The 11,885-nt window shown below is 40.4% G+C and overlaps 1 protein-coding gene across 1 annotated transcript; it reads left to right on the top strand.

The window, feature by feature from the left end:
- Positions 1-669: 669 nt before the first annotated feature.
- LOC133036195 (uncharacterized) lies at positions 670-2,020 on the top strand. The gene is made up of 2 exons (XM_061112706.1): positions 670-1,044; positions 1,565-2,020. The coding sequence occupies exons 1-2, from the start codon at positions 670-672 to the stop codon at positions 2,018-2,020; spliced, it is 831 nt and encodes a 276-aa protein (XP_060968689.1).
- Positions 2,021-11,885: the final 9,865 nt, after the last annotated feature.

The raw sequence follows: 11,885 nt of genomic DNA on the forward strand, positions 1-11,885 counted from the left end.
AATCAACATTGATAAAATTTCTAAGAGCAAACCTTGACATTTTTCCATGGTCACATGAGGACATGTTGGAATCGATCCTTCTATAATTTCACAGGTCCTGAATATTGATCCTAATTTCTTGCCTGTTCAACAAAAAAGAAGATTGTTAGATAAAGAACGAGCCATTGCGCTAAAAGAAGAACTGGAGAAGCTGCGCAACCATAATTTCATAATTGAAGCTTTCTACCCAGCCTGGGTTGCTAATCCCGTACTAGTACTCAAGCCGAACAAGAAATGGCGAGTATGTATTGATTTCACCAACCTCAACAAGGCGTGCTCAAAAGACTGCTTTCCACTTCCAAGAATAGATCAACTAGTGGATCCAACAGCGGGACACGAGATATTAAGCTTCATGGACGCCTACTCGTGGTACAATCAAATCAAGATGCATCCACCAGATCATGAACATACAAGTTTCCCAACAGATATGGGTCTGTACTATTATTAAGTCATGCCATTTGGTCTCAAGAATGCCAGAGCTACATACCAAAGATTGGTAAACAAAATGTTCAAAGACCAGATCGGACAAAATATGGAAGTGTACGTGGATGACATGCTCGTCAAATCCAGGAAGGCTGGGGGCATATAGATGACTTCGACGAATGCTTCAAAATCCTCAAGAAATACAACATGAAACTCAATCCCCTAAAGTGCTCCTTCGAATTCAGCTCAGATAAATTTTTGGGCTTTATTGTCAACGCCCGAAGAATTGAAGACAATCCAAAGAAAATTCAAGCCCTCCTGGATATGAAATTTCCAACAAAAACCAAGGCAGATCAAAGTTTGACTTGCCGGATTGCCGCACTCAGCAAATTTATTTCAAGGTCAACAGACAAGTGTGTCCCATTCTTCAACATCTTGCGAGGAAATAAGCAATTTGAATGGACGGAGGAATGTGAAAGAGCTTTTCAAGAGCTAAAAATGAAATTCGCAAAACCTCTTGTCCTCTCAAAACCTTTGGACGGAGAAGAATTAGGAATATACCAGGCTATAACGGAGCATGCTGTAAGTGCCGTACTGATCAAAGAAGACAACAATATTTAGCACCCGGTCTACTACATCAGCAAAAGACTCATCGAAGCTGAAGGCCGGTACCCATTGATAGAAAAGCTCACTTGTTGCCTAATCTTAGCAACGAGAAAGCTAAGGCCCTACTTTCAGGCTCACCCTGTACGGGTATACACTGACCAACCACTACGCCAAGTATTGCAAAAACTGGACACCTCTGGATGGTTGCTCAAATGGGCAGTGGAGTTGGGCCAGTATGAAGTTATCTTTCAGCCCCGAACAACGATTAAAGGTCAAGTCTTAGCAAATTTTGTAGTTGAATGCACGGGTAAAGAAGAGAGAACTTCAAAAGTAACCCAGACCCAATACAAGTACGTCAGCCGAGCAATAATGAAAACAAGCCAACTTGGAAGCTACATGTGGATGGGTCAGCTACGGATCAGTTGTCCGGCGTAGGAATCGTCCTTGTCACACCTAGGGCCAACACCTGTACACTGCGGTCAAGTTCTGATTTAAGGCGTCTAATAATGAAGCTGAATATGACGCTCTTATCGCCGACCTAAGACTTGCTCAGGAAACAAAAGCCGGACACATTGAGATCTGCAGTGACTCACAGTTGGTGGTAAATCATGTATCTAGAGAGTACGAGGCTCGAGGGGAAAAGATGATATCATATCCGAGCAAAATACATGATCTGCTAGCACAATTCAAAAGCTATGCTCTCAAGCAAATTCCAAGCGAAGAAAACACAACTATCGATGCATTAGCCCGACTTGCGAGCAGCAACATGAATGATAAAGAAAATCTAATCCCCATCCAATTTCTTGAAAAACCTAGTATCACCAGCACGGAAGAGGTTGATATGATGGATACATCCCCAAACTTGATGACGCCAATAGCAGGCTACCTCAATACTGGAGAACTACCAGATAACAAAAACAAAGCTCAAAAAATAAGGAGAAAGGCTGCATAGTATATCATTTTAGAGGGAGTTATGTATAGAAGATGATTCTCGACGCCATTACTCAAGTTTGTCACATAAGAAGAAGTTGGACGATTTTTTTCAGAAGTACACGATCAATTTTGTGGCCACCATGCAGCCAGGCAGAGTTTATCTAAGAAAATTCTAAGGCAGTGTTATTTCTTGCCAACCATGTTTGAAGATTCCACGGCCTACGTCAAGAAATGTGATAAATGCCAGAGATTTTCGAAGATACCTCAAGCACCGCCCAACGAACTAACTCAGATGCAAAGTCCTTGGCCTTTCGCCATTTGGGGAATTGACCTGATCGAACAGTTACCCAGAGGCAAAGGCAGAGTACTGTACGCAGTTGTTGCAATGGATTATTTTACCAAGTGGAAGGACGTCAAGCCATTAGCAACCATCACGTCCAAAAAAGTGCAAGATTTCATTGTGAAAAACATAATTTTCTGTTCAGATTACCATACGAGATAGTCTCAGACAATGGCAAACAATTTAACAATCAGTCCTTCACTGATTTCTGTACGAACCATGGGATCATAAAACGTTTCTCAGCAGTTGCACATCCCCAAGCAAATGATCATGTTAAAGCAGTCAACAAGACACTCAAGGACACCTAAAGAAGAAACTTGAAGATGCTAAAGGAAACTGGCCGGAGGAACTTCTTGAAGTTCTATGGTCATACCGCACAACTAAGAAAACAGCGACCGGACAGACTCCATTTTCCATGACATATAGATATGAAGCTATGTTGCCCATAGAACTCGAACCGCCATCCCACAGAAGATTAACATATAGCCAAGAAGCCAATCATGTACTCCTCGTAGAATCACTTGATGAACTTGAAGAAAAACGAACCGCATCAAACTTAAAACTAATAGCCCACTAGCAAAAAGTAGATCAGTATTTTAACAAACAAGTGAGAGCGTGGAAATTCTTTATGGGAGATATGGTCCTAAGAAGGGTATTTTTGAACACCAAAGACAGTATGGCAGGTGTGCTCGGACCAAATTGGAAAGGACCATATCAAGCGGTTGAAGTTCTAAATCAGGGGCATACAAATCGAGAAACTATGACGAAAAGATGAAACTTGTTCTAGTACCAAGGTATTGGAATGGGGAACACTTCAAAAAATACAACCAGTAAAAGTACGAGGTCGGATGACCAAATCAAGTACGAAATAAAAAAAACATTTACTCTTAAGTGAATGGCTTTCTAGGCGGACAACGCCCAAAGGTTCGGATAAAATTATCAAGTACTCACGTCAGATGACCACCATTGAAAGTAAGATTTTTTTTTCTGCAATTTGTTTTGTTTATGCTAAGCTAAAGATCAGATCAGATCAGGATAATAGCTTTGATGTAGGTTACTACTGTAACAGACATTTTTTTCTCGACCAATAAATGAATAGAAATGTTTATTTAAATTCAAATTGAGTCGAGTTCATTAGCATGCTACAAATTTACCATCCAGTGCGTACAAAAGGTTTGGTCGTACCCAAAACCCCGAACAGACAAAAAAGAATACTTAGAAAAAAAAAATGTGACCAAGAGTCAAAAGTCTGCTCGGTCACTTAGGGGCACCTATACCTATACAAAGCATTTTGTAAAGAACAAAAACAAAACGAACACAATTGCATGATGATTATAAACAAGGGATGAAATTCATTTAATAACAAAAGCATTCAAACCCAGGATTAAAGGCTGTCCGGTCAACCAGTTGTTCAAAAAATGAAAAATATATTCCAAGTTTAAATACCGCTTGGCCGGTCATCTTGCCTTAAAAGAAGGCCTATTGGCCAAACAGACATAAAAAATATAGTAAAAAGAAAGCAATTAAATAGCCAGAGTCCTAGGATCCTTGTACGGGTCAGCTAGATTTGAAGGGGTCGGAGGATCATTGTCATGAGCAGAAGGAGCCTCAACATTCTAATCGGTAGGAGAAGTGGAAGTGGCCGCCTCGAGATCCCCGTAGGCTGCCTGAGCAGCGCAGTATATGAGAAACATGTGTTTGGAAGCGCCCAAGTAATCATAGTTTGCCTTGGGATTGGCCTTCCAAAAGTCATAAAGTTTTCGAGACCAACTGTCTCTAAGGCATTCACCTTCTCCCCGAGCCTCGCCACCTCGGACTTCTGGTTCTCAACCTCAGTCTTGAGTTCCTCTTCCTTGGCCTTCTTCTCATCCTCCAGCCAGCGGAGAAGAGTCCGAAGACCCTCTCTTTCATCTTGGAGACTAGTAACATCCTGAGACAAATCAGCCTCGAGTTGCTCGGTTGATGGCGCCTCCTGCAGATCCTTGGTCAACTCAGCAACTCTGGTCTTAACTGCTAGAAGTTTCTTATTGACCTCACCTAGCTCTATCCGCACGACCCCATGTTGAACCTGCACATCCTCGGCATCCTTCTTGGCCAAGCCCACTTCCGTTCGCATTGTGTTGGAAATGGCAAGGTTTTTAGCAGTAGCTGACTTAGCTCGGGAATAGTGTGACGATAATTATAAACACTACGAAAGTATACGCAGTCAAGTAGTAGCTCAGAGAATTGGATTAACTACTACTAAACTATACCTATAATTCTATTTGGCAATTCGAAAATTATTATGATTTAAAGTAATTCACAAAACTTAATAACACAATTTAAAGTTAAGCAAGATGAGATGATAGGGAGGAGAATCCTGTTGTTGTTTACCCAAATCGTTAATGCCTAATTGCTATCCTATTCTTGAAGTGAATGACAGATTATAAAGTAACCTAGCTCTTTTCAGATCTTCTAGGTTGTAAATCACATGTTCTCTAATTAATTCCTTAATTAAACTAACATGAAATCAGCATTAGGTAATAATCTACTTGTCACATAAGTCATGTGAATACTCTCGTATCACATAGAACATCGATTATAAAATTTTAGCATTCTCAATTCTCACTTTTTTGATTTCGAATTGAGATCATAAAGCATGCACAAGGTGATCAATCTTAAACATAAAATTAAGCACAAATAAAGATAATTTCACAAACAAGAATGGAGGAATGGCAATTAAACATTAACTAGGCAAAACATTAAACAACAATCATCATCCTCCCTCAATGGGAAATTTAGTTCAGAAATAAATTTATAACCATTCCTATGACAATATTCAACATAAATAAATTAAAGAGGAATAAAGAAAAAAACTGTTGGTGGATGAATTCTGGATCTTCACTTTGAATCACTCTACTCTTCCTGCCGCTCTCTGCTGTGTTTTGGGTCTCCAAATTTCTTCCCCTGACTTCCAATCGCAGTTTTCTATTTATATCTAATTATTAGAGTTCGTCGGAAAAAAATACCCCTGGGCCGTACGGGATCTCGCCGCGGCCAATTATGGTCTCGCCGCGGCCAGATCGATTCTCAAAAATCCCATTCTGTAACTTTTATATGGCCGCGGCGAAGGTATATCTCGCCGCGGCGACTGTAGCTTTGAAAATCCTGCATCTGCTTCATGATCTAGCCGCGGCCAGATATGCATACTTCCTCAAAAATGATGTTTTTCTTGGCTCAGCTCGTCTTTTACTGTATTTTTGCATCCCGAGACCTCTATTATTCCAAAGAACCTGAAAACATAGAAAACAAGCATAATTCCGTCCTAACACAGTTAAAAACGAACATAAAATCGATCCAAAATATAGGCTAAAAGTAGCCTAACAAACTCCCCCAAACTGAATCTTTACTCGCCCCCGAGTAAAACTAAGACTCAAACTAAAGAAAAATAAAGTAGTAGATAACTAAACTTTCCAACGATTGAACTGCTACCACCACCTGCACAACTTTATTATATTTTTTTTTTCAATAGAGGCACCACACATACTAACTTTATTATATTTTTTTTTCTTAATCTCTTACTTATAGAATTTATTTCCCCACTTACAACAATTTATCCCCCCAAACTTGCTTAAAGGCTTATGGCATAATAACGTATTTTTAGGGTGAAAAGAGTTAAGGATAACGAGTTTAGCTTAGTTAAGTGGTGAGAAATTTTTAGAATAGGTTAAGGCTCAACTTTGGGTATACTAGGGTAAAATTTTTGGGTACGCTCGAAAGGCTTAATCGATCCAAAGAAAACTTGCCTAAATCATTTTCCAAACAAAAAGCATCAAGGATTTCGCTTCAAGAGAGTATGTCAAACAAATTCTATTTCATGTCAAGTCAATCATTCCACAATACAAATAGAACACAAGTGATATGCATCGAAAACAAATGTTTTACATCTACATGAACAACCTTCTAATACACATCCACCTTAATTCAAACAGTTACGAGTCAAGCACACAGTTAAGATGTTAATCCATTGAACTAGTGAATAACAGTGATTCAATCAATCTTCCAACTCAATTATCAACACATGACACTAACCAAAAAAAAACTAGCTAACTAAAACAATGAAAAAAATTAAGTCTCTCCCCCCAAACTAAAGATGCACATTGTCCCCAATGTGTGGAAATAAACCAGGATGAGAGAAACTTACCTGAGCCCCTTAGAAAGGGTTTGGCGGAGGTGGCTGATCATAGGGGTTGAAGCAAGGTGGCATGGAAAAATAGTTAGGGTCATCCACACCAACATTCATCCTCGTGACTAGCATATTCAATTGGGCCACCTGCTGCTCATTGAAAACACTCCATTGGGCCATGTAATTCTGCATGTGCATGTTTTGTTGAATCAGATCATTCAACTGATCATGAGTGTATTGCATAGCTGGGTCGAGAGGCCCTACAAGACGTGGTGGTTCGATGTCTTCATGCTCCTCTTGTTCTCTTGTAGGAGGATCTCTCTGAGTTGGCTGTTGACCATAAGGGTGAGGTGGTTTGAAGCGAAGAACAGTGGACAAGGTAATATTGCGTTGTGGCGCTACTTTTGTATCATAAGAGTACTTTCGTACTCCATGTGCCTCACACAGATAATTCCAGCAAGCCCAAGTTCACCACCACAAGAGCCCTCAACAATCATATCAAATGTCACTCTAACTATGTCCACCACATTCAAGTTGTAACCTTTCATAATTCCATAAACAAACTTAATCCTTTCAATCTGAGCCTCAGAATAATGTTTGTTCGGGACCATACTTGCACTAACGAAGTATAGCCATGCCTTGGCTACCGGGTTGAGTTCACACCGATACAATTGATACGGTTCTCCATCAAATTCATGGAACCTAAGGCCGGGATACCCAAGGGTTTCGACTATATCCTCATAATTCAACCTTCTTGCTCGAAGTTGCTGTTTCAATTGTTGCTATTCTACAGTGAAGGTTGGTAGATCATAAATAGCATGAATTGCAGCTGTGGAAGCAGGCACTTTAACCCCCATAACTCTCACTTTGTCATCCTCTCTTTTTGGCCAGTTGGCTAAGAATTCTAAAGCTAAGGTTTGGTTGCTACGCCCAGTGACATCCACGAACTTAGTCCACTGCCTATTTAAGATTTGATCTCTAATGGATGCAAATACAGGAGGAATGTTTGCAGTTTGGCTCAGGTTAACAATTTCTATCACCTTATCTTCAATGAAGGGCCTATCTTTCAATTTCAAAAACCGCTCTTGGGCATCCATATTAGCAAACCTCACTCTATCTAGATTAGAGCGACCCCTAGGTGGGTTGGATGATGAAGCTCCCCCTTGTTCACTCACTCTAGATCTTTTAGGACCCATCTCACCCAAATTTTTCTAACACTCAAGATTTTTAAAAATTTCGGCAGCACTTCCCCTTAAAAATCCACTTCCCGGGAATTAACCCACTCACAAACAAACCAAATCCTAATCACAACAACGCTATTGAACAATTTATTGAGCAAAAATCCCAAAAATCCAACAAAAATTCCATAATTCTCCAACAATCCTAAAATTATCCAGCAAAAATTGTATAGAGAGTCTTTGAATTATTACCTCAATGAGAATCCACCTTTATTCAACCTCCATTAAAGGAAAGCTTCAAGTTCTTGAGAAGGAAGAAGATGAATAGTGGTTTTTGAAATTTGGGTGAGGTTTTAGGGATTTGGGGTTCATTTTGAGAGGAAAAGAGTGATTGATGAGGGGAATAGTGGTTTAGAATGATTTGGGATGAAGATTTATGGTTAGAATTGAAGGAAAAGGGTTTAGGATGGGATTTCAAGAAGAAAAGTGGTGTGGAGGAGGTGTTTTCGGCGTGGAGGTGGTTAGGGTTGAGAAAAGGTTGGGTTTTGAAATGTTTTGAATTTTTGCCTTTTAAATCCCGTGTGACTCATCTCGCCGCGGCCAGATAGCACGAAAAAATGTGCTCTCTGTAATTCTTATATGGCTGCGGCAGCACTATCCCTCGTCGCGGCCAGATAGGCACCCAAAAATGCCTCTCTGTAATTCTTATATGGCCGCAGCCAAGCTATCTCTGGCCGCGGCCACTGGGCCGAACCCCGAAAAAAAACTTTTTTTTTCTATACAGTACAAAAATAATAAGAAAATCAAAAATTGTTTTACCAGTTTTCTAAACAAAACTACAAAGAACAGAAAAAGAAAATAACAACTAAAACATAAAAGAGTTCAACTAAAACATAAAGAAAACTTGGGTTGCCTCCCAATTAGCGCTGTCTTTATCGTCGCACAGCTAGACGTTGACCGAGTTCTTCATAGTGGCGCTAGAATTATGGCGGACTTGGCTTGATCAAATGGACCTCCCAAGTAGAGCTTTAACCGCTGCCCGCTAACTTTGAAAGTATCGGGGCTTTCTCCTTTCAGCTGCACCGCTCCATAAGGAAACACTTTGATCACTGTAAATTGCCTTGATCACCTTGACTTTAGCTTACCAGGAAACAACTTCAACCTTGAATTGAAAAGTAGAACTTGTTGCCCAGGTTTAAACTCCTTCCTGACTAAGCTTCGGTCATGCCACTTTTTAGTTCTCTCCTTGTAGATCTTAGCGTTCTCATAAGCCTCATTCCAAAACTCCCCCAACTCATCCAATTGCAGTAATCTTTTCTCTCCTGCAGCCTTTAAACCCATGTTGAGAGTCTTCATAGCCCAATACGGCTTGTGTTCTAATTCCACCGGTAAATGGCAAGCCTTTCCAAACACCAACCGATATGGTGACATCCCGATTGGCGTTGTGAACACTGTTCTATAGGCCCACAGTGCCTCATCTAACTTTCTTCACCAGTCTTTCCTTGATCTCTGCACCGTTTTCTCCAGAATCATCTTTATTTCCCGGTTAGAAATTTCAGCTTGGCCATTACTTTGCGGATGACACGGTAGAGTAGTTCCATGACGAACACCATATTTCAATAGGAGTGCTACAAACTGTTTGTTATAGAAGTGACTCCCTTCATCGCTTATAATTGCTCGGGGAGTACCAAACCGAGTGAATATGTTCCTTTGAAGGAACCGAAGAACTGTTTTACCATCATTGGCTGGTGTTGCTGCAGCTTCCACCCATTTTGACACATAATCCACAGCTAATAAGATGTATAGATTGCTAAAAGATGAAGGAAAAGGACCCATGAAGTCTATTCCCCACACATCAAACAATTCTACTTCCAATATTCCTGTCAAAGGCATTTCGTTTCTCCTTGACATATTACCTGTACGCTGACAACGATCACATGCCTTACAAAAGTACTAGCATCCTTGAAAAGTGTTGGCCAAAAGAATCCGCTCTACAATACCTTGGCAGCTGTTCTTGTTCCGATGAAATGTCCCCCACACGGTAGAGCATGACAGTGATTGAGAATAGAGTACATCTCCTCTTCAGGCACACATCTTCTTATTATCTGATCTGCACAGTGCTTGTAGAGGATTGGCTCTTCCCAATAATCATGTTTCACCTCAGAAAAGATCTTCTTCAATTGTTGACGAGAGAACTCAGGAGGAGTTATGTTGGCAGCCAAGAAGTTAACATAATCAGCATACCACGGTACCATTAGACTTTCCCTCACACTAAAGAGTTGTTCATCAGGAAATTGCTCATTTATCTGTACCTTATTTGCATTCTGGCTCTCTTCCATCTCTAGCCTTGACAGATGATCTGCTACCAGATTGCCAGTGCCCTTCTTATCCTTGATCACCATGTCGAATTCTTAGAGTAGAAGCATCCATCGAATCAATCTTGGCTTTGCATCCTTTTTGGTCATAAGGTATTTAATTACAGAATGATCTGTGTAGACTACAACCTTATTTCCAATAAGATAGGGGCAGAACTTATCACGTGCAAACACAATTGCCAACATCTCCATTGTGGCATAATTCAGTTGAGCCTCATTCAGGGTTCTACTAGCATAGTAGATTGTGTGAAACACCCTGTCAACCCTTTGACCCAAGACCGCTCCAATTGCATAGTCACTTGCATCACACATCAATTCGAAAGGCAACTCCCAATTCGGTGAAGTAACTATTGGTGCTGAAATCAGTTTCTCTTTAAGAACTGGGAACGCCTTTAAACATTCATCTCCAAACTCGAAGGGTACACCATTAACAAGTAAACTGGACAATGGTTTAGAGATCTTTGAGAAGTCCTTAATGAATCGTCGATAGAAACCAACATGACCCAAGAAAATCCTTACCCTTTCACAGAAACCGGAGGTGGCAAATTCTCAATTGTTGACACTTTAGCCTTGTCCACCTCAAACCCTGCTTTTGAAATCTTGTGTCCCAGAACTATCCCTTCTTTCACCATAAAGTGGCACTTCTCCCAATTCAGAACCAAGTTTGACTTTTCGCATCGGATTAACACCTTCTCCAGATTCTCTAGGCAATGATCGAATGAAGAACCAAAGACTGAAAAATCATCCATAAAAATCTCAATGCAAGATTCAATTAAGTCCGAAAAGATAGCCATCATACACCTTTGAAATGTAGCAGGAGCATTGCATAACTCGAATGGGATTCTTATAAAAGCAAAAGTACCATAAGGACATGTGAAAGTAGTCTTTTTTGTTCCTCCGGTGCTATGGCTATTTGGTGGTATCCAGAGTAGCCATCAAGAAAACAGTAATACTCTTGCCCAGCTAACCTGTCTAACATCTAATCAATGAATGGCAAGGGAAAGTGATCTTTGCGGGTTGCTTTGTTGAGTTTTATATAGTCAATACAAATCCTCCAACCAGTGACTGTTCTTGTGGGAATCAACTCATTCTTCTCATTCTTGATTACTGTCATCCCACCTTTCTTTGGAACTACTTGTACCAGACTAACCCATTTACTATCTGAGATTGGGTAAGCCACTCAAGCATCTAACCACTTGACCACTTCCTTTCTGACAACTTCCTTCATGGGTGGATTGAGTCTGCGTTGAGCATCAATTGTTGGTTTAGCATTTTCTTCCATTAGAATTCGATGCATCACAGTTGAGGGACTGCTTCCCTTAACATCACCAAGTGTCCATGCAATAGCCTTGTTGTGCGCCCGTAGTACTCTGAGCAATCTATCTGTTTCCACATCAGAAAGTGAGACTGACACTATAACTGGAAGCTTCTTATCTTATCCCAAGAACTCATACCGCAAGTGACTAGGGAGCACCTTCAACTCAAGCTCTGGAGGTTTTTCAGTAGATGGCGCAAGCTCTCTTGGTTCTACTCCCAACTCTTCATAGTACTTTCTGTTTAATGGCCCATAGGAATCAAGCCATTTAACATAACCCATTGCTTCTTTTTCCTCTAGCTCCGTCAAATCATCTTCAATTAAACTTAGTTCTAAAGGGTCATCTATCAACTTCTTCTCACTCACAATTGTATCAATCAAATAAACAAAGTAACAATTATCACTTGCCTTCAGGTAAGTCATCGCCTTTAACACATTAAAAACCACTTCTTCTCCTTGGACTCTCAGCTTTAATTCACCCTTCTGAACATCGATCAAAGCTTGGCCAGTT

This window comes from Cannabis sativa, chromosome 3, assembly GCF_029168945.1.
Source record: "Cannabis sativa cultivar Pink pepper isolate KNU-18-1 chromosome 3, ASM2916894v1, whole genome shotgun sequence".
In the NCBI taxonomy this organism is placed as follows: Eukaryota; Viridiplantae; Streptophyta; class Magnoliopsida; order Rosales; family Cannabaceae; genus Cannabis; species Cannabis sativa.